The sequence below is a fragment of the Melanotaenia boesemani genome, chromosome 20 (genome assembly GCF_017639745.1).
Source record: "Melanotaenia boesemani isolate fMelBoe1 chromosome 20, fMelBoe1.pri, whole genome shotgun sequence".
NCBI classification, from domain to species: Eukaryota; Metazoa; Chordata; class Actinopteri; order Atheriniformes; family Melanotaeniidae; genus Melanotaenia; species Melanotaenia boesemani.
The window spans coordinates 12,290,752-12,313,371 of record NC_055701.1 but is presented as its reverse complement, the minus strand read 5'-3'; the positions used below and the strand labels follow the sequence as shown (position 1 = coordinate 12,313,371).

General features: G+C 39.4%; 4 protein-coding genes across 6 annotated transcripts in view; 2 read left to right on the top strand and 2 right to left on the bottom strand.

Annotated features, from left to right (window-relative positions):
* The first annotated feature begins 3,344 nt into the window (after nt 1–3,344).
* Nucleotides 3,345–9,685, top strand: LOC121630888 (basal body-orientation factor 1-like). The gene is made up of 11 exons (XM_041971420.1): nt 3,345–3,415; nt 3,525–3,777; nt 3,851–3,916; nt 5,994–6,074; nt 6,150–6,230; nt 6,403–6,482; nt 7,109–7,253; nt 7,756–8,246; nt 8,452–8,556; nt 9,333–9,407; nt 9,586–9,685. The coding sequence occupies exons 1-11, from the start codon at nt 3,372–3,374 to the stop codon at nt 9,683–9,685; spliced, it is 1,521 nt and encodes a 506-aa protein (XP_041827354.1). The 5' UTR covers nt 3,345–3,371.
* aldh6a1 (aldehyde dehydrogenase 6 family, member A1) lies at nt 9,441–16,372 on the bottom strand. Its single transcript, XM_041971417.1, has 12 exons — nt 16,260–16,372; nt 15,733–15,776; nt 15,576–15,650; nt 14,958–15,119; nt 14,711–14,789; nt 13,237–13,539; nt 12,802–12,923; nt 12,264–12,453; nt 11,612–11,793; nt 11,331–11,510; nt 10,358–10,456; nt 9,441–10,271 (listed from the first exon to the last, which is right to left on the bottom strand). Exons 1-12 carry the CDS (start codon nt 16,294–16,296, stop codon nt 10,167–10,169), a joined length of 1,578 nt encoding a protein of 525 aa, XP_041827351.1. The 5' UTR covers nt 16,297–16,372; the 3' UTR covers nt 9,441–10,166.
* Nucleotides 16,373–16,706: 334 nt separating this feature from the next.
* On the top strand, nt 16,707–19,524 carry gstz1 (glutathione S-transferase zeta 1). Of its 2 annotated transcripts, none has more exons than XM_041971418.1 (9): nt 16,707–16,835; nt 17,171–17,222; nt 17,306–17,373; nt 18,408–18,488; nt 18,581–18,706; nt 18,782–18,857; nt 18,939–18,991; nt 19,080–19,129; nt 19,347–19,524. In XM_041971418.1, the coding sequence occupies exons 1-9, from the start codon at nt 16,806–16,808 to the stop codon at nt 19,471–19,473; spliced, it is 663 nt and encodes a 220-aa protein (XP_041827352.1). In that variant the 5' UTR covers nt 16,707–16,805; the 3' UTR covers nt 19,474–19,524. The 2 variants fall into 2 exon arrangements, with proteins under 2 accessions (XP_041827352.1, XP_041827353.1); XM_041971419.1 differs by lacking the exon at nt 16,707–16,835 and adding an exon at nt 16,885–17,076.
* A 36-nt stretch (nt 19,525–19,560) lies between these two features.
* The window catches only part of zgc:163014 (uncharacterized protein LOC100038766 homolog), a 3,414-nt gene continuing 354 nt past the window's right edge, over nt 19,561–22,620 (bottom strand). Inside the window, exons 2-13 of one of the 2 annotated variants that reach the window (XM_041971415.1) lie at nt 22,584–22,620; nt 22,408–22,513; nt 22,122–22,244; nt 21,931–22,035; nt 21,679–21,853; nt 21,472–21,600; nt 21,101–21,288; nt 20,801–20,997; nt 20,601–20,692; nt 20,460–20,514; nt 20,199–20,296; nt 19,561–20,076 (exon numbers count right to left, since the gene is read on the bottom strand). The exon at nt 22,584–22,620 is cut by the window's right edge and continues 131 nt beyond it. In XM_041971415.1, coding sequence (XP_041827349.1) covers nt 19,847–20,076; nt 20,199–20,296; nt 20,460–20,514; nt 20,601–20,692; nt 20,801–20,997; nt 21,101–21,288; nt 21,472–21,600; nt 21,679–21,853; nt 21,931–22,035; nt 22,122–22,244; nt 22,408–22,513; nt 22,584–22,620 — 1,535 coding nt within the window. In that variant the 3' untranslated portion in view covers nt 19,561–19,846. The remainder of the gene's footprint in view (nt 20,077–20,198; nt 20,297–20,459; nt 20,515–20,600; nt 20,693–20,800; nt 20,998–21,100; nt 21,289–21,471; nt 21,601–21,678; nt 21,854–21,930; nt 22,036–22,121; nt 22,245–22,407; nt 22,514–22,583) is intronic. The other variant, XM_041971416.1, reaches the window with a different exon arrangement.

Genomic DNA, 22,620 nt, shown 5'->3' with positions numbered 1-22,620 from the left:
TTTGGGATTTTTTTTTTTTTATTATGCCAGTGCTACTTTATTTAAAAACAACTTTTCAAAGCTTTATGAGAAATACAAGCAGTTACTCTGAAAGAAAGATGAAGATCTTTTTCATGTGTTACTACTTCTGCTAAATAATGTTCAGTAGTGTAAATGAGCCATGCATGAATTAAAAGAAAACAAAAAAGAATAATTCTTTTCATGATCTTGCAATAATGACCAAATTAAATCCACTGCAGCTGTTTCACCAACCTTAAAAAATGCAAATGTGACCTGCTCTCCAGCTGGCATAAAAGTTTAAAGAATGTTAGCAATCATCTCACTCCCACTCATCTCTGTGTTAACCACAAGCTTTCCAAGGGAAAATATTTGGGCTGCAAGGCACAGTTCACGAGTGAATGCATGAAAAGCATGAGTAGCTGTTTCTCCACTTTAGGTGGGTGTTTGGTGTGGCATCATAAACTGAGCTCTGGTGTATCAGCTAATGCTTTCTCATGCAAAGTTGCTAGTTATAGTGCAGGATGCAAAGGCAGCAGGGTGTCCCACAGTGGTGCAGCACAGAGTCAAGGAAACTCTGAGACCTTACTTGAACCGGGATTTGTGCTTGGCTGCGATATTTTTCACCCACTTTGTATCAACAGAAAGAGGACAGATCTGAAAAAGAAGGCAATTGAGGCATATCTGGAGAACTGACCCTGTCTCAACCCTTCGTTTCAAGTCACGCAAAGACTGTGGCAGAAACCAAGTTGCTGACCTTCCCAGCAAGGAGGGTATGGGGAGGACAGAGGTCTTGTCAATGGGCACAAGAAAGTGTAGGAAGACCACGGTAAGGACAATGTGGGGAGGGTGGGGCTTGGCACTAGAGTTCGCCCATCATGCCATTCCACTCCCAGGACACTCAACTGTGCAAAGCACTGTTCCAGCACTGTAATTTAGACTAAAAATATTGGACTTTCTTTCCTCCTTCCTTTTTCTAAATACTGTGGCTACTTTTTTCAGTCTTGTGGCTCACCAGAATGGTCGTTTGCCCCTATCAAAGTGTACATGTGCAGGACCTCTCACTGAATTGTGCCCATAGATATCTTGGTTTTTGACAGGATAATATGATATAACCTGAATAAAAGTGTCCTACTGAAAATGTCAAATGTTTTATCCGCCTTGTATTTAATTTTTAAAAATATTTTTGAGGTTAGCTGATCCACATCCAATCTGTCATTTTGCAATCAATATTTATTATGTGTAATGTTTGGACAGCAGTAATCCACTTTAGGACAGTTGCTGATTGTGCCATGAATCACACAATGACTTAGCCTCTAACACGCACACACCTAGATTTATTTTGCAACTGTAAGTTGATGCAATGGGAATTTCCCTCTAAGTCTCTATGTCATTGTATTTTCAGTTTTACCAATTTGTAGAAATACTGGATTTAATCAGTAATAGCCCGACATAAAAAGTTCTATTGGAGAATTTCTATGTTGTCAACCTTGCTAAGATGTTTAAATATGCATTGCGACTGAGTGAGCCTATTGCACCATGCCCATGTTAGGCATGACACAGCACATTACAAACACGCTGTTAAACGAGAGTTAATTTCAATACAGTTTGGTATTTTGTTTCAAGTTAAGTGAAACCGTAAAGCACGAGAAAGGACCCCAGCTTTGTAATCTACACTGTGCAATATATCATTAATATGCTGCAATGTTGCCCTCAGGAATGCCATGTTTGTGGGTGTCCTACCCCAACAAGTCCATTGAAGAGACCCAAACCTTGTCATTACAATTCCAATGATAATGACAGCTTTGAAAAGCTCAGGGTTATTTCAGTTTTCTCTCCTTGCTGTCATAGTAATTACCTTTAAATTTAGTCTTCAAACTCTCCTCATGATGCCAGAGCACAGAGCGACCCTATATGATTCAGTTTACAGTAGCTACACCCAACACACTTGCAGTATCTACTTTTTCTGTTTGTTAAATAATCAGCTCTGGACACTCCTATACTTCTGCCTACAGGGAGGTGAACAAGATGATGGAGAGAATTCAGTGGTTTCAAGTTGAATTACGACCTGCCTTTACATTGTTTCTGTTGGCAAAGTTCTGGTGGAAGATGTAAGCCAACTGCATTTACGCTTATCTTAGTGGTTTTCCCAAAACTTCAATAGAAAACAACAGTGGGAATGGCGGTAAAAAAACAAAAAACAAAAACACATAGTTCTTTTCAGGATAACATGAACAATACTGTTGACAAGAGCCAAATGTATCTCATGTCATCTTGCGGGAGGAGATCATGTGCAAACAGATCCTGTTTGATAGAACCCAGTGTGAAAAGACTGTAATTACAAGACAAGTGACAAATGCAGCCATTCTGGTCTAGTCCAGAGGCCGTTCAGGAGAAGACACATCTGCATCTCATGATCTTCTGCAGTCATGTTTGCAGTGTCTATTATTAGACAGGTCTGATCTATTCTTCTGTAATAGGTTACCAACACAGGGGTAAATAATATTAGTGTTAGCCATTGCTTTGACCTCATGGTCCTGGTTTGTACACATTTGGTCACACTGTCAAGGCTTTGGAAAACATTTTGAGTATACAAAATGTATTTTTTTGTTTCCAAAAAGTTTAAAATTACATTAAAACTTTGTGGACAGCCCGAGAACAGGGGTTTTTGTAAGCAAGGGCAGGGCCAGAGGGGTGGCCTGGCTAGCAGATGCTGTCCCAAAAAATGGAAAATCACATTCTAACAAATATTCAGTGTAAACTGAAGATCCAGAGTACAGCTTGGTAAATCTCAGATACCCAAGTGCAAGTGAATGCAGCATGTAATGTAACCTACTTTGTATGTACAACACTACTGTTTCATTCTGCTTCTTCTCAGTTGCGACTGCTCTACCTCCACATTCTTAAACATAATGCAGCATTCATACAACATCATCTTGCCACGTGGGTAATCATATTTGTCTGTCCTGGCTGTTTATATTTCATGAATATATAAAAAAAATCACAAATCTAGGGATTTGGTTCAAAGCATGCGTTTCTAGTCATTAATAAGTGAAAATATTTAATTAAAGCAATAAAGGATGCATGCAGGATCATTCTAAATAAACAATTAACCGACCCAACTTGTAACGGAGATAAAAAAAAAAGAAAAAAGAAAATAATACAAAACTAAAAATAAACGGGACAGTAGAGTTGAAATATTTTACTGCAAATGATTAAATTATGGCAGTGAATAAAAAAAACGCTTAAATGATATCACAGGTTAAAGGGCAGCGACGTCTCCATGACAACAGCTCAAACAAACATTGGCAGTTACCGATGCTGTATCCTCACTGTGCATCCTTTCCCTGCTTCCTTTAAGGTTTGATGTAGTCATGCCGACGACGAAAGCTTCTAAAGTAAAGCGGGTGAAAGGAGGGTAAGTGTGCCTCTATTTTTCATTTATTTATCTATTTATTTTTTGCCCTACATTGTCACCCAAACTAAAACTCGTGCTGCAGCTGCAAAATGTTTTTATTTTGGCCCAGGAAAGGAAAGAAAAATAGCAAACACGAGTCAAAAGCGGACAAAGATACGGATATCGAAACGGCCAGGGCCAATGCCACTCTGTGGGAGCTGAGGTTAAAGGTCACCGAGCAGGATGTCGCGGATTATCGAGAGCATAGCTATAAACTTGCAAGCGCTAACGAGCTGCTGACCAATCACCTGTACCACTCAGAGAGGCAATCGCTCGATATGACTGCCTACTGGGAGAGAGAAGTTGCCGCTAAAGAGGAGAAGGTGAGGAAATGTACCCAGGTATTCGTTAAATATGTGTAACATTAATTTACAAGTTTTCTGTTGCTCTTAACAGATCAGTAAATTGGAGGAGTACATTAAAAAGCAGGAAGTTCTGGCACTTGAAGAGAAGAATAAACTGGTGAGTTTAAAGTAATGCAAGCTGAGGTGTAATTTAGTCCATTAAACATAGCCAAGCTGGCAAGGTTTGAAATAAAATAAAATAAAAAATTCGGTCCCTTAAGTCACCTATTAAGACCCTAAAAAAAAGAAGAAAAACAAGATAAAGGATAGAAACACAATCCTTTCCTTGATTAATTACAGGACAGAAAAACATGGCCAAACATTGCACAAGTAGGATCTGCATCGCTTTGTAGCTCTCAGAAAAGTTAAGGGTATTTATTCCTCTGGTGGAGATGTTAAGATGCTGATAAAGTTAAGCAAAAAAACATCACCAATTACAATGAACTGCAAATGATGACCTCATATAATCCCTGAACCTTATTTATCAACTCATCCTGTGTCAGCTGGGTACATTGTCCACCCATTCAGTTGCAACAGAGGACTCTGCAGAGATGTGGCCACAAACAATCTTTCATTTAACGTTTTGCTGCCAAGCTCTCATCCCATTCCCTTCATTCTCCTGTAGCCTCTCATCTGCAAGAGTTTGGCTGAAGGATTAGTCCTGGGTTCAATTTGATTTAGCATGCTGGCTGATCGAAGGATACCTGAGTTAGGGATGGTCTTGGGGCTTGCTGCACAAAATCAAGTACTTGTGTTTTTTTATGCTAATAAGTACTCCTATTTTAATTAATTATAACAAAGTTAAAACAAAATCTCATGAAAACATTTATCTTGCTAGAAGAATGTCAGATTTGTTGCAGCTGGCAGAATTGCTGTAATTTTCTGTGTGCATCTTAAACCTGTAGCATTTAAAAAATGTGCTGCGCTGTCTCTAAACAGCTGTCTTGTGTGTAATTATGTTGACATTCATTATGGTAAAAAAAAAATGACTAAACAAAGCAACTGTGATATATATATATATATATATATAAAAAAGCTTCACATTCCGAGTTACATGGTCTAATGTTATTTTAATCCACAACAGTGGCCACAGGAAAAAAAAACATAATTTAAAAGGGCTTGGTTGGGAAAATGCAGTCACAATACTGGTTTTGATGTGTTAAACATACTTTACTTGTCACACAGATCTTTAGCCTAGAAGGCCAGTTTAATTTACATAACATACATCAACGGGAACTTATTTGGACTCGAGCCTTCACTGACCTCTACTTCCAATCTTTAAGCCCAAACCATCAAACTTACAAGAAAAAGTCGAGCGACAAAAAAGATACCGAAAAACGTTTTGCTAACAGCTGTTTTCCATCTTCCAGTCCTTACCTCATAATAGTTAAACGGAGTCCAATAAGTTTCTAAAGATGAAAAAGGAGGCATGGTCTGGATCAGCTTTAAACAATCCTATTTCAGACATATATGGAATTATCACAAATGCCCGGTTAGGGGCGGAAAAGGTTTTGTTTCACTACAAAAATGTGACTTCAAGGCTTCAAACCCTTTTAACTTTGCAAGGTGATAAAATGGTTCATTGTGAAAATGAAACATGGTGAAACGTGATAGGTTCAGTCACCCCGATCATTTTATTGTATGAGACACAACACGAGGAAAGAACAGATGCAAGCAAAGCTGATCACTTTTAACTTCAGACTGGTGGAAATATTAGCAAAGCTTTCCGTTTGACAGATCACATAGGATAAAAATTAGAAGATACAAACCGGGTTGTGTAAATACTGCTGTACTGATGTAGATGAACATTTACAGAGTTATCTGTAGAATAAAGATTAGCCCTGAAGTTGTAATCAGATGGTTGATAACCTCTCATTTAGTCATCATGTCCATGTTTGTGGGTGCGTGTTTTTCTAGTCTTTCATGATTTTGGTCACTTTGTCACATTTTTGCTCAGACAGGCTTCTCCACAGTAGCATCTTGAGACATTTAACATGACTGATCTGTGCTTAAGTTGGCTTGTAGAAGAGTCTACCCTCATGAACTCTGGTTTAAAGTCTTGTCTCTTCCAAAAGCTTCAGTTGTGGAATTTTTGCCACAGCTTGATTACATATAAGTTGATATGCTATAATGATCCTCTGTTTTATCATTTAATATACCACATGATTTAATTCTGCTTCCTTATGTTTGTGAAGGCCAGAGACTTAAAAATGATGCAGGAAAAAATGAGAGAAAAGGAGGCATGGGAAGCCCAAATGGAGCAGGAACTCATCAATGTGAGGAGACAGAAAATATTATATTGTTTATGGAAATGTTTCAGTACAGCCAACAATCATGTCTTTGTTTTATAGATTCAACAAAGCATGTACGTTGCTGACAAGGAGCACAGAGAAAAGCTGAGCAAAATGGAGGAAAAATACTTCAAGGAAAAGGTATAGAGTTTTAAAGATGCCCACACTCTGGAGGACAAACCTACTATGTCATAAATATGATTTTAAAATACATTGTCAGACAAATCTTCACTAAAGGTTGGGAAGCGATAGTGATGAAAATCAAGCTTTGATATCCCAGGTGGAAACATGAAATTTGCTAATTTCCTTGCAGGCATACATGGAAAAGGAAGCAATGGATAAATGTAATGCAAAGATAGTCGTGTTGAAGCAGGACCACCAAGAAGTCATTGCGTGAGTGTCTGTGCTGCTGTGTTATGATTTTAATTTTATCCTTTAAACTGCACTGTCATGCAAAACGCAAAGAAAAAATAATTTACTCATGTTAAGTGTTTATGTACATAAATATATATAACCAGAGCTAATATTATTTTCTTGGCTGCCCTGGTACATCCATGTGCATTATAGTGTACATCACCTGAGCCAACGATCACATCCTTAGTCATCCCAGAAACGCCTGCATAAAGGAGAGAGTAAAGCATGTGTGGAAGACCATAGTTTATTACTTTTGAGGCCATAGGATGTGTACTCTGCCTCTGCTTTGCTATTTTTACAGCTCATAAAACATCAACATTGATATTGGCGTGGCCTCTCTGGCTTAGTCTTAGTGTCAGTAATTGATTTAAAGTTGAACACATAAATCAAACACAACAATCCAGCTGAATTTGTTTTCTATATAAGACTTTCAAAACCAAGAGCAAACACATCCAAACCCATACCTGCTTTGTTTTATCCCACTTGAGCCCCCTCATGCAGGATAAATTATAGTCTACAATGAGTACAACATCAGAACTTGAAATTTTGCTCATAACTGGGGATAAATTTCTCAGTGACTCTTGTTTGTCTTGTCAACTATTTAGGCAGTTGGAAGGTGCCTTACATGCTGCATTCAAGGAGCATGATCACCTAAATGAAACACTGAAAAATACCATAAAGGAGACAGAGGACCTGAAGAAATTGACAAACTCACTGATTGAGAAAAACACATTGCTGGCACTGGACAAGGTTTGTTTAAGCCAAATAACAGCAAACAGTAGTTTAAATATTAACTGCCAATCCGTGGATAGAGACTATTTATCTTTGTAGTCATTTTAAGTTATGAAACACTTGTCAGATCTGTTCAGAATATATTTCAGATGGTTTTTCCCTTGTGTTGTTTACTTGTGCTGACCCTGTGTATTTTGCTTGTGGTCCTACTCCCCCCCGACCTCCTGACTACTATCCAACCTCTCAGTGGTCAGTGGTTGTGGTGAGTTTCCACTGGTATCTGGGTTCAAATTCAATGGCTTGTCATCTGCAGTTTTCTGGCACCGATTCATTAAGATAAATAAATTTTGGGTTCATTAATCTACCCCTGATGATGACAGCAAATCAAGAGAGTAAACCCGCTTTGCTGATCACTCAGCAGTCCAGGCTACCGCACAAATAATTATCTGTTCTACTTCTATAAAGATGTAAAGACTCTGTCATTTATTTAACCACTCTCCTCCAATGTCTTCTCACCCAGGACATGCTTGAATCAATAGTAAAGAAGGAGGCAGCGCAGATTAAAGTAAAAAGAAAGGAGCTTTCTGAACTCATGGCCAAAGCTGCTTCCTTAGAGAAGACCCTGAAGTTACAAGAGGGAAAACTTGAGCAACAGGAGAAGGAAAAGGAGATGAGCCTGGTCACCATCCAGGCCAGCCAGGTAGAGCTGGACAAACTACAGAAAGTCCTTGCAATGCGGGAGAAGGAGATCCAGAAAGTCAAGCAGCTGGGGAACATTATTGTAAAGAAGCGCACAGAGCTGGAGAACTTCTTCTATGAGGCGCTGGATCATGTGAGGCAGGAGATAACTGCCAGCAAACTTAGGTACAAGAAGGAGGCACTGCAAGATTATCATTGGAGGTTTAGAGAAGCCACAGCAGGAAAGATGAAGTTCCCACCTATCCTCACTTTCCATAAAAGTCCCTACAGTACCAACTCTGTCTATTCAGACATGGAGGCAGCTTCTAAATGGTAGATCCACTTCCTTGCTCATCTTTTCCATTACTGCTATGGTTGAATTTGTGATATTTTTAATTTCTCATGTTTGTTCAAGCCACTTGCAGCTAATGCAGTGGTAAACAAAACTCTGTGGTTCATCCAAGTCTTTACTGGATAAATACATGGACTGGTGTAACAAGAATTTTTTTTCATTATTATCTCTCTTTTTTTTTTAAAGGTCTTATCTTCCAGACAGTGAAATCCAAATCTCAGATCTCACTTGGGAGCAAAAGGAGGAAGTTCTCAGCCTTCTCTTTGCTAGAATGAATGGACAGAGGGAAAGGTAATAACCCACTCCTATAACTGGCTCAGATTTAACTTAGCAGAAGCCTTGCCAGTTGTTTTGCTTACTGACTTCAACCCAGATAACACATTAAATCCATTTGTAATCCCCTAAAATGAACCAAAACTTCTGCATCAATTAACTCTGAAGAACAAAGTGCAGTGACACCATACAGTTAGTCCAGGCTGAACCTCTGCTGACTCCTCCCTCTTTTTAATGTTTTAAACAGCCATTTTCTCAGCAGAAGAGGATACCATAAAACATAAGTTAGGCTTCAACCAATTTTCTTTTCCATCCAGCTGCTTAAAAAGAATAAAGAAAGAGTCTGGGCACAATAGTAAAAATAGGTCCAGCCGCAGAGTCGTGTGCTTGGAAACAAACATCTGGTCACGTCGATTTTCTTTCAGCCTATTGGTCCTTCTTCACGTGCACCAACAGTTTATTTTGTTCTTTGAACACTTGCGGTCAGAGAGCAGCTGGTAACATGATTTTCAGAGAGGAGTGTGCAGGGGATCTGGATGCATGGGATAAGGCAGGCAAGAGAAATATATTCATGTTAGCAATGGTCTGGCACCTTGTCCAGCAGAATAACACAGAACTTTTGGCAAGCGAAGACAGTTAGTTAGCAGCATCCAAATTCGTGAGCATTGTGTTGACCCAGAGTAACCCCTTTAAGGGAGGCCAGAGGCCTGAGTGAAAAGACACAAGTCTGCTATAAAACATGGTTTTCTCTACAATCTCCTGTATTTAACTGCAATTCTGCATTTTCCTGATAGGAAAGTTTGCCAACATCTGGCTTTATGTGCCTCCTCTGAGAAGCAGAAGAGCCTCAATGACACTGATGCTGCCGAGTAAGACACAAAAAGAATGGATGAGAATAAAAGTTGCAATTTACAAGCCTGTGCAGATTTATTGGTCCCACATTGCATGTTTAGCTGAAACAGCAGCGGCTGCAAGAACGTCAGTGCCTACATGTGATTTATCAAGACGGTTGCATTTTAGCGTTGCACAATGATGACTGTCTTCTAGAATTAGAGACAAGCTCTGCCCGGCAACCATCAGCCCCAAGGCGCCTGAGTCCATTCTGGCCTCAACCTCAAACAGCCTGCCGGATATGTACACCACATGACCTCGATGGAGCCTCTGCATATCATATCACAGTTTGAATTGTTTGCTTTTGCTTTACCCATAGAGTCTCAGTGATGAGTGTAGCAGAATACAAGTTGTGTAGTGTTTTAAATATTTGACCATGCATGCATACAGTGTGTCTGTACTTTCTGTCATATATTAAGTTTGCTTGAATTCTGTTAACAGATATATACAAATATTTGTGGAGAGTTTGCGCAAAAAAATGTATTTACAAGAGTTTTAATACTGGTTTTGTATTTTATGAACTGACATTGATCCTATGACGTTACCTCATCTGTACAGATCTTTTGCACTTAAAATCTGCCAGTGATGGACATTTACACAAAATCTGTACATATAGATGAAATAGAGTCTTACAGGTGGTATTTTGTCTGTTCATGAACTTTTCTATTCTATAAGTCTGTTTTTCATGGGAGAAGGTCGCCTAAATTCTCCTCAGAAGCTCTTTGAAGATTAAGTATTTATCTTCCCATTGTTGGCATGGTAACCGCAGGACTTTTCAAGGTGGCATCTTCAGCTTTCCATTGTGATGTTACAGTTTTGATTTGAGTGTAGAACTGGATTCCCTGAAAAGAAAAAAAATAAACATTTACATCCAAACTTAGCTGCAATGGTGTCTTCCTACATTTAAAAATGTGTTTACTCTGCTTACTTGTTTCCCGTAGAAATTCATGTCTCCTCTGAAGGATCCTCTTGATCCAGTGAAGGAGAACATTGGCAGAGGCACAGGGATTGGTACATTGACTCCAACCTGCAAATAAGTATTATCCTTTTCATTTCCGTAAGTGCAAGCTTCTATAACAATTCTAAGATCCTTAATTGCTAGGATAAGCAGAAAGCAGCTGATTAAAGATATGCTGCATCCATGCTGTTTAAAACACAAGCCTACATGATCACACTAAACAAAGCTACACTTGTGGCTTACATTTGCTGTTTTGAAAACATAGTATGCCCTTATGAGAGAGTGGAGAAACTAAATAAAACATTTAGTTATGAAGGCTGTAGAGGCATGGTTGGTTTAGAATGTTTGAAACAGCAAGAATAAGATTGGACACACTGAGGCCTTTTGGCAAAGGTGCATGGAATGAAAAAAAGAAAAGTAGATGTTTGTTGCACAGAGGTTTGGAAAAGAGTGCAGCACATGGCCTGCACAACATTCCCCGACATGTGAACAGCAAACACAGGGCATAACTAGGCTCCACAGGCAAACAAACAGGGTGAAGGATATTTATGCATAACTGCCGAACAGGACCTTAGGAATCCCTTTTGAGTTTGGAGATTTCCCTTCCCTTAATACTACCTGGAAAACTGTTTCTATAATCTGCGGTTTTTCTTTACAGACACATTATTTGCTGTAGCTATTTTGAGTTTTAGTGGGCAGGGAAGTGGAGAGAAGGGGGTTATCCAAGGTGTGTATTTTAGGTCAGGAGCAAACAAGGGGATACGTGACATAGAAAATAAATTTTTTTTAATCTTTTTTTTTTTTTTTTTTAAATATGTGAAGCTTTTTAAACAGAAATGTGATGTGCTACCTGTTTGAGATGCTGCATAGACATGACAGACAGATGTGAATGCCTTCTTTCTCCCCAAACAGAGGAACACATTTGCAGGCTGCCGCCACTCACCTGGCCCACATCCACCTCATGAGTATATTTGCGTGCCGTGGCACCATTTGTGGTGAAGATGGCTGTGCCATTGCCGTAGGGGTTCTTGTTGACCAAACTGATGGCATCATCAAGAGTTTCTGCCTCAAGAACAACCAGCACAGGTCCGAAAATCTCTTCAGTGTAGCATTTCATCTCGGGCTATGAGAGCACAACAAAAACACTTTTACTACTAGTAGAATTATTTTTAAATCACATACATATAAATTGTTGTCGGCACACAGAGACAGGAACGCACATACTGTGACACTGCCGATGATGGTGGGTCCTACAAAGTTGCCGTTCTCGTAACCTTTGACCTTGACATTCCGGCCATCCAAGAGCAGCTTGGCACCCTCATCCACACCACTCTGGATCAAACTGCACACTCTGTCCCTGGCCTGGGGAGATATCAGTGGCCCCACATCTGCACCAGGCTGGTCTCCTAGCAGGGCCCCAAAAACAACCAAGTCTAAGGTTACATGCCATAGTACGTTAGATGATCTGACATTTAAAATGTGAAGCTTTTCAAACACTTTTTTTTGCAACAAACACCCAAAAGCCAGGATAAGGAGCACCCTGAGGCCCTCTCACTAAAATTTATACATGTGGGTTTCCTTTGTATAACAAAAATCAGTATCATTATGAACAGGAAGAATCCTCCACCATTTTACCTCACATCAACTTATTTCTCAAAGGATTTGATGGTCTAAACCGCCATTGAGGTCTGGACCGCAGTTCTGGCCACAAATTTGCAGCATGACTGACTCAACAAGCCCTCGCTCCAAGCCGACTTCAAGAGTTAGAGGTGAGGTTAGGGCGGCGTGGGTGGCCCCAACATGACTAAACCAAAGACTTTTGGGAGAACACGCTCATGAAAGACAGAGGTGAAAGGCGAGTCGATGGGGCGTGCACCTGCATTCACTCGCAGAGCCTTGGCACGTTCCACCAGCTCCGGCAACCAGCTCCGTGCTTCACCCACCAAGATGGCCGTGGACAGGGCCATGCAGCGCTGTCCTGCTGCTCCAAACGCTGCACCCACAAGCTGGTTCAGAGTGTTCTCCTTGTTGGCATCAGGCATCACCACACCATGGTTCTTGGCACCCTACAGTACACAAGAAGTGGTTAGCTTTCTGCTGTTTGATCTTCACATTACAGCAACTGGTTAGTCACAAGCAGAAACATGTCGGGGAATTTTGAACAAACAGCAAACAAACTTACAGTGAATTTGTTTATAATTTTACATTATGTGAAAGGGATTACAGGCCTCAACATAAATTAAACATTAACAATTTACACTGTGATGCACAGCTGCACTCTGATTTGCTCTGATCTTGCATATTTGGAAGAAAAGAGCTAGTAAAACTAACATGAATGGATTGGCCAATGCTGCCACCTTCTGGACAATTACAGTAAGCCTCAAACCTCTGTAGCATTATCATTAGGCACTCACCATGTTGGACTGAACCCTTTTTCCATTTTTAGAGCCTCTCTCATAAATATACTCTCCAGCTTGATTTGAGCCCACAAAGCTGATTGCCTTGATGGTTGGATTGTCACAGATGAAATTCACAGCTGGGGCAGAAAAACAGCTTATTTTAAAATGTTCATTAAATAAGCCATAAAATATGAATATGTAAAAAAGTTTAAGCAATCATCATGTACTTAAGTCAGATCATAAGTCATTACCATGTACTTTTTGTAGCTGTTATTTATGTTTAGTGACATATTATAGTCAGTTAATTTGTGCCAATAGAAAAAAAGATGTTAGAAATTCTAACATAAGCCTTTCTCCTTTCTGATCCCAGTCCTACTATAATCTTAAAATCCATTCTGCTATTTATGCACTGACAGTCAATTCGAATAGGCAACAGAAGTCAGCTCTTACCATCATGCTGCCCGTGGATGATGTTTAGTGTTCCATCTGGAGCGCCGGCATCCTGCAGCATCTTAGCCAGCAGCATGGTGCAGGTTGGCACCCGCTCTGAAGGCTTCAGCAGGTATGTGTTGCCACACACCATACCCATAGGGAACATCCAGAGCGGGATCATGGCAGGAAAGTTAAATGGTGCAATGCCGGCACACACCCCAATAGGCAACCGGTAAGTGTAAGTGTCCATGTCTTTGGTGATGGAGGGGAGAGTTTCACCAAGCATCAGGGAAGTGATGCTGCAGGCATGCTCCACAACCTCTGCAAAGAAAAGGTAGAAATCCCACACATCATGTAACTCATCGCTCATTCATTCAAGTCAAATACAATTTAAATTAGACTGATAACATATTTGGAGGTAACAGAGTACTAAGGTGTATATTTGAATGTGTTTAATTACCCGATTCAATTTAGCTTTATTTAAAAGCATTTAGACTTTTTTTAATGAGTATATTCACCATATTTCTAACATTTAAAATCTATATCAGTTAATTTCTTGATAAAATATTAATCTCAAAATGCTTTTACAGTAAAGTAAATCCACTATGAACAATACAAATTCAATGTTTTTAATGTAGTAACGAGCTTCTCAATCCTTAAACAACCATGTGAGAAGACAGGTCCTGTTCCAAAGTGGTGACATTATTTGTCCACATCAAGAATACAGAACAACTAAGGAGATTGCTGAAACTTCTAAAATCGGGATTAAGAACTGTACTGCATTATTAAAACCTGAACATATAGTTTTGAACCATTATGTTTAAGCCAAGTTTAATCCGAGCTCTTAAACATTTAGTGAAATCAAACAGAAGAAAGTCAACAACAGAACTTATAACAATATACAATAATGAAAGTTAGAGCATTTCCACAGATATATGAAGAGAGCTCAAGGTATTGGGATTAAATGGTCTATGCTGAAGTGCATGAAGACAGGGGTCTGGAGCAACTAAAGAAGCCCATCAGGCACTTATACCTTGTACCTACTGTAAAAGTGCAAAATTATGATTTGGTCTGGGTTCAACAATGCGCACCAAAATAAATGAGGTCAGCTGATTACCTGAAGATGCATAAACAGTATGGTGGCATACTCCCAGATGATAATGCCAGGATCCATCAGGTTTAAATTGTCAAAGAGTGGTTCAGAGACCATGAGACATCATTTTCACACATGGAATGGCCACCACAGAGTTCAGACCTGAACACCACTGATCATCTTTGGTATGGGTTGTAGAAATCTTTATTCATTATTCTGACTTCTCTTTTGTTTCCCACATTATATATTTTGTGGTGCAGAAATTCAAATGTGGACATAAGTCTTGTTTATTCAACAAGGTCATATAATAACCCGTCCTATGTTATGATGGGCAGCCTATGTAGGCATAAAAATGTAAATATTTAGCTATCTGTGCACACGTGTGTAAAATAAACTTACGCAATCCTCTAAACACATCCCCCTCTGCATCTGCAAGGGTCTTGCCCTGTTCCAATGTTATGGCTTTGGCAAGTTCTTTCTGAAACATAAAGAGTCATTTAGTCATTTTTTGCTTTCAAGTTTCAATGTCAAATTTAAACAGCAGCTCCAAACTACTGATAATAATGATAAAACCAAGTTAAAGATGTTGTGCCACATGGTAAAATTCATGTTTTCAGGTCAGCATACCCCACACTCTTTGACTTACAATGTTGTCCTTGATGAGCTGCTGATAGCGCAGAAAGATCTGCTGCCGAGCCAGGATGGAGGTCTCAGACCAGGAGCGAAATGCTCTGGAGCAGGACTCTACAGCGGCCAGCATCTCCTCCTGGGTGGCTTTTGGTACTCGGGCAATCACCTCATTGGTAGCCTGCAGAAAAGAGAAAAAAAGTGACAATCAAGATGAGTCAGTTATATTTCCTTTAGATGATTAACTTATCAATTAAATTGTGTAAATTTGACCAATGTTATCAGTCTATTCTTATATTTAATTATACACCAAATTCCTCTTTGGTAATTTCACATTGAACAATTTTACACCATTAAGCATGTTCTTGCCACAAGAATCCATTAAGACGAGATGCAACAGGTGTATATTTTAAATCTTAAGTTTTCTGTTTACTGTTCAGGCTTTAGCAGGTTTTTTTTCAAAGAATATTAAGGTTTCAAATCCCTTTTGTTGCCTTAGATCTCCATGGCTTAAGCTACACCACAGATTTTGCTAATAAAGTGTGAGTAACATGAAAATGTTCGAAGCACACCTGCTTATTTTTAAGCATGTCACTGCCAGTAGTGTTTAATGATCCAGATGGGATTTAATACTTACAGGATTGTGAATATCAAGCCATTCTGAAGACTTGGATTCAACAAACTTTCCATCAATGAAAAGTTTAATAGTTGGCTGTGAAGAAACATCACATTATCATCCCTGAGTAACAATAAATTGATTAAAGACAAATAATGATGCACTGTTATTCACTCACCATTGAGGAGGAGTAACACATACGGCCAACATTAAAAGAGACCTAATAAAGAAGCAAATCAAAAAGTCAAATTATCAAATGCAGTATTTATTGTGATTCTGTTTAAAATACAACTTTGGTTAACATATTATGTTAAACATTTTACATAACCAGTTGATTCCTGCAGCAGGTTGTTGGCCCACCAGATTAATGAGCAACTAGTTATTGTGGACTTGTGAAAAGAGGACAAAGTCAAGCTGAGTGAGAATGAATGGACATCTGTCTCCAGGTGCGCTGTGATGTTTCTTAGTGCTTTAATATAACAATGCTGCGTGAAAATCCAACTTGCACCATTTTATACAGCATGGTGATCATCAAAAAGGCTACAGTCAAACCATAACCCTGAGGAAACAAGTGATGTTAAAGCAAAAACAACCCAGACATAAATCCGGCTGCAGCACATGACACTTGCACTTTGTAAACAAAGGTAGATGACCCGTCTGAGCCACTGACAGTTCAACAGAATGCAGCCATTTAAAAACTTACTGTAGTCCTCAGCACTGATCTTAATGCAGTTGACGCCATGGTGGGAAAAGTGAAAAGGTCGACTTGATTTGACTAACTCTGGAGCGTGCACCGTGGCCAGCAGAAGACAGCAATCGGGATTCTCAATAACAGAGATTAACTGCCCGTGGGCGGGCTTTGAGGGAAATTCAGGCTCGCGATACGCTGAATGTTCCCACTTCCATGAGAACCGCGACATGATTGGTGAATCGGGTGAGCGCTCTATCCAATCAGTATCTTAAACGTTATATAATCCCGCCTAAGACACACAACTCGGCTAATTATTGGATAATAACAAATAAGCCCGTCCTCCATTTTTTGAAACAGGAAGTTATGTAACCTGGACTTGAACTGTGTCCGAGGTCTCCGTTAAACAGTGGCTACTTTTTGCTGTGACCTAGAAAAATAGTGTATAAGTGACATATTTTGCCCATTGTAGAGGCAAAGGAACGGGACTTGACTGTGAAATGTGCTAATCGACTATTCTTTAGCCAATTCTACGATTACTAAAAAGCTTTAACCCAGCAGCAATGCATTTGACGTTAGTCTCTCTTGCCAAGGTACGGTAATAAATATCAACATTAAATGTTTGCCAAGTGTGTGTACACCATCTGCTTAATGTGAACCATATGAAGCCCAAATGATGCTTAGTCATGGACCAAAGAGTAGGTAGGAGGGAATTTATGGACACTTCCTATTGGCTGCTGGAGGATGAGGAAAAAAAAGTTAAACTTCTTGCAAAACTTCGACCCTCTCTAGTTGAGGGAAGTCTAGATCCAAAGAGCTATGTCCCATACCAAGGTGAATTAAAACACTGCTTAAGTGCATGAAGGGAAATTGTAATGACTTCAAATTTATCTCCATACTTTCTGCTTTATTTTGTTTTTCTATTCAGCCTGTACTTCATGGATACTTCAGAAGTTCCTGCTCCTGGAGGGTCCGCATTGGTAAGTCATGTCATTGTACGCTGCTTAGTTCGCATGTAAATAATTTTGACATCAACAATATCATAACTAGTTTTTGTGCACAGCTTTTGCTCTTAAAGGAATTGAATATGACCAAGTTCCAGTTAATCTCATCAAAGATGGAGGGCAGCAGGTAAACGGATACACAGGCTCCATAGAAAAGCAAAATGACACACTGCATGTTTTCTAAAGTATTGTACACTATGCTGACATATAACTTAATACTGGAGAGAGGAAAAACAGCACTGTGTGAAATGTGTATAAAAACAAAGCACGTCTTCATCTGAAACCTATCTATAGCAGTAAAAAAATTAAGAAATTGTAAATTAGTATTTGTAAATGTCATGCCAGCAATGCAATTACAAAAAGAAGCTACGGAGGAGAACAACAGCTCATAACCGGGTACAGAAAGTATAATCCCAGAGAGGCAGTCTTTAAGAAAAGATGAGTTCTCCACTTTGTGAAAACTTTTTTTTTTTTTTTTTTTACAACAATTTTATGATGTTTTACAACAGCAAACAACCAAAGGTTTAGGGACATCATAATCTAAAATACAAAATATCATTACAAGACTCACAAAATTTTGAAAATGTTTATACCCAAAGGACAGAGTTGAAAGCCTATATCGGAATGGCTATCATCTTTAGGCTCTCAGCCAGCACTGCATTAAAAACACAGTTCTGTGGTAGAAATCAGCTCAGTCATTTCCTCTGCGTTTGAGTTCATTAAGATCAACAGAAACATGATTAAAAACTTGAATCAAATATTTAAATGATTATTTGGAAATAATGATTGCCACGTTTCTAGACAGAAGAAAGATATCATCGGTCTTGTTCTCAGTTTTTAAAAACCCAGCATCTGTGGAGGCATGGTGGTGCATTAGTGCATATGGGTAACCTGCACATCTGTGAAAATACCAGTATTGAGGAATGTTGCAGGTTTTACTCCAACATATAATGCCATGTAGAGATCTTTGCTGAGTCCTGGTACTAATACCTGCTACCAATTGAAAAGTTGTTTGATTTATAACTAATTATGTTATTGTTAATATTTTACATATTTTGCACTTTTTCGTCAAATTGAGATTGTAGAAAAGATGTGTTCAAATGAGCAATATGTTTATGCAAGTAGTGTTATTAAATTGATAAAAGCTTCTTTGTGCCTAAGCTTACAGAGAAGTTCAAAACATTTAACCCCATGCAGCAAGTGCCTGCTGTTGAAATTGACGGCATCACCCTCTCACAGTCAGTAAGTCTGAAAACTTCAGCCTCAGCATCTTACCAAAATATGTTCTACTCAAACTTCTATAGGCTAATACTGAAAGTATTTTTCTCTTGTAGTTGGCAGTGATCCAGTACATTGATGAGACCAGACCAGGACCTCGTCTACTTCCAGCAGACCCAAAGGCACGTGCCCAGGTTCGAATTATAAGCGACCTCATTGCCTCAGGGATACAGCCTCTGCAGGTGAGCAGGAAGGTGAGATAAAGTGCTCTACACTCCTTTTCACAAACGTCACTGTAATAATTAATGTTGTTTCAGAATTTGTCCGTGCTTCAAAAAATAGGAGCAGAGAAGGTGCAGTGGGCACAACACTACATTAATCGTGGTTTTCAAGGTTGGTGGAGGCCTGTTCACACATATACAACCTGAATAATTTTTGCAAGAGGGTTCATGCTCACTTTCTGTTCTCCACCAGCATTAGAGCCAATTCTGAAGCAGACATCAGGAAAATACTGTGTAGGTGATGAGGTAGGAGCATGATTGTCAGATAAAAAATAAGCTGAGGGATGAGATGCTGTGCAGATTTTTTTTTTATCCTGATCTCTGCTTCTTTTAGATCTCCATGGCAGACATCTGTCTGGTCCCACAAGTCTATAATGCAGGAAGGTATGTAATCAGACATTTCATGAAAACTTTCATATTATTTAAAACTTGAGGAACGTTGGACACAGAAATCCAACATTAATCATATTGCATTTTTATCAGCATGGCTACAGCTTGTCTTTTACATGAAATTCATTCACTCATCATATATTCAGACCCAGCTGACCTCTAAAACATCTGATACAGAGGCACATCACTGCTGTGTTTTTAATCCCTGCAGGTTCAAAGTGGATGTAGAGCAGTATCCAACTATCAAAAGGTTAAATGAGACCTTGCTTGAGATTGAAGCTTTTAAAGTGAGCCACCCATCTCGCCAACCGGATACACCTGATGATCTTCGTGCATAAAAACAGCAACTTGAGAAATGTACAGTGTTAAATAAAGGGCTTTAAAAGTAATCCTGTTAAGTCCAGTCATTTTAAATAACACAAATACTTGGTTAAAAATATTTATTATCATTTTTACATAAAAATTTAGTTTTTAATATTCAGTTAGGATTTAACTCAAATTTATGATATGTAGAGAACAGGTAAAGGTCATAAAGTGTAAAACATGCAGATTAGAGATTTGTTATGCAAAGTGCAAAACCCCAGGAAGCACTGCTGGCAGCAAACCACCTGTCTGGTGATAGTATGAATGATTATGAGAGACTCAAATCAAGCGTAGGAAAATGCACTTTTATCACATCAAATCACGCCATCCACAGCAGTTTAAATATAATCACTTGTCAACAGCAATAACAACAGTGCACTTTACTGTGTCATTGTAGAAGGAACCGGAGCAGTCTGACCCACCAAACACCAACAAGGTGCACTGGATATTTGTGTGTTCACCATGTCTGTGGTCCTCAGCATCTGTTAGGAACGCCCTGCCCAGATTTATCATGCTGTGTCCAGCACGAGGCTTGGAGCAAAGCGGTGGAGATGCCACTGAGCTCCACATACTGGTATCTAAAAGGGAAACATAGCAAAAGATTGCTCTCCTTATTGAACACATCTAAATTTGATTGCATATTGAAACATAAATTTAATTAATGGCACAAAGGCCAACAGTGAAAGGGAGGAGGACTAACCAATGTTAAAGATGTGTACATCCTGTAGCACACCGATTGCACTGCAACCTCCACTGACCAAAATTCTGTTGTCCAAAACCGGGAGTGCTGCATGAAACCTGTCCATTAATTCATATTCAGAAAAAGAAAGTGTTAAGACATGTCAGTTGACTAACACACACACAATTCCAGTGCTGCTTTGCACGTCTTAGTCACTAAAAATACAAGGACCAGATGGCTGCATTAATGACATTTATCAAAGTTGATTAGTTCTCTACTCACCCTCGAGGCACCGGTGGCATGTTTGCACACTTCACAGCTGTGTACTCCATGAAACCTTCACTCAGAAAGTAAAATTCAACCATTAGTATGAGCATGGACACAGCGTTCTCACCTAAAACATTGAGTCAGTCTCCATCTTACCCAGATCTAAAACATGGAGATCATTAAGGTAGGCAGCAGTCTTCCGTCCACCAAATATGACCAACTTGTGAGAGAGAAGTGTGGCTGAGTGCCTATTCAATAAATACTGTGTTAATGTTCCAAAAGTTAAGCATCACATGTAGATTGTGTTAAAGTGTAACACAACCAAGATTTACTTTGGTTGTTTTCCAAAGACTAACCCAAAGCGAGGCAGAGGCCTATCCCCATCCACAATGGGCTGGTACCAAAGTTCATACTCTGGGTTGAATATGTATAGAGCATTGCTGCAGGATTTATCCCCCAAGGCATGGCTTGGCTGAACCCCTCCAAAAACAAAAAGCTCTTTCTTGTAAAACGTTGCAGAATGATATGCCAAACTTGGTACATTTCCTTTTGCCTTAAAATGCACAAAGTAGCATAAAAGTATTTCACACACATATTAATGTGTCTTAAAAAGGAATAGCTGAGAGCAATATGAAAGTAACTTCTAACAAACCCACAGTGACAAGCTTCCATTTCCAGGTCAGAGTACTGAGGATGTACAGCTCGCTGTAGCGCTGACCCTCCCTCAGGCCACCATACACAAAGACTGCCTTTGAGTCTGAGTCATAGGTTGCAGTGTGTCCTCGGGCACATGGAGGCAAGGGTCCAGAAGCAGAGGAGTTCACTGGAAACCAGAAGTCACTATCTGAAAAGGAAGTCAGGTAACCATCACATAGAAACACAATCTAAAACAAGAGTTCAAGGATCTCTGGTTTGTAATAATTCCTCTTCTAGTGCTACACATTAATCCAATGTCTTAATCTTATTAAAGAAGCTAACTTGTTGCATGGATTAAAAAAAACTAATATTACCAATAAGCTTTGCTGACCTAACTCCAGCTTCCACAGGGAATCATGGCAGTAGTTTTGTTCTGACGTTTCCCCTCCGATTAGGATGGCAGTATTGGGGTCGCTCAGACACATAGAATGGCACCAACGCTGTGATGGACTCACTGAAACTAAAATAGCCGTTATGGAAACCTCTCTTTTAAGCAACTGCAGATGACCACAATGGCTGTCGAATTTGTGACTCTGACCTCTGTTCTCATTTTTAATCTGCACACTTATTTCATCTTTTCTGTTCAAACTGTGCAACCTTTGTTTCTTGGGAGTTGAAGCTTGATCTATGTGCTCTGTGAGACTGTCCATATCTTCAGAGCTCCACGTCAGGTGGCCTCTCCTGCTAATGACTGTACGTCTGGGCGTCTTATCCTTTCAGTCAGAGAGAAACCATCATTACAGTAACTTTTTTAGTGTACAGACATAGTTTTCTTAAGCATGACACTCACCGTAGGCCAAGCTGCAGGATGAGGGGAATCACTTTTGTCAATTTTATTTACTTGTATCTCAGCATCACAAACATCATCGCCCAGGTGTGAGGAGCTAGAGACCATCTGTAGAGATTTGTATTACCTAAACAACTGTAACACATCACAACCAAAGTGATCACCACTAAACAGTTTAATTTAATTTTTCTCACCGTCTCATTTTCAACACTTTGCTGTAATGTGCTGGAAGGATCATTCAAACTGTGCTGATCTGAATACAAACATTTCCTCTCAACCAAAGGGCTACTGCTGAGGACGCTGATGTTTTCTTGGAGCTGGTGAAACAAAACGAAGGTGCAGCACTTTACAACTTCTGTAGAATTCAGCTTTAACCAACATTATCAGTAGAAAAAAAGAATTGCTGTGTGTGAGAACAATTCTGGTTGTTTATTTTTATCCCTCCTATCCATTAAACAATCATTTTACCAGAAGGCCTACCTGTCCACAGACCCTTAGCACAATCTTGCCATACACGCCTCTCCTGCCTCTCTCTGCACCAACTCTGACTACGTCATTGCTCCAGTCACCTTCCCAGGTCAGGCACCTAAATTTTAACAGGAGCCCAATATTTTTTATTATCACTATACACTTTTAAATCGTATGTCTCTACTTACTTTACTTGAGAAGACAGAGTTCCTATAATCTGAGCCT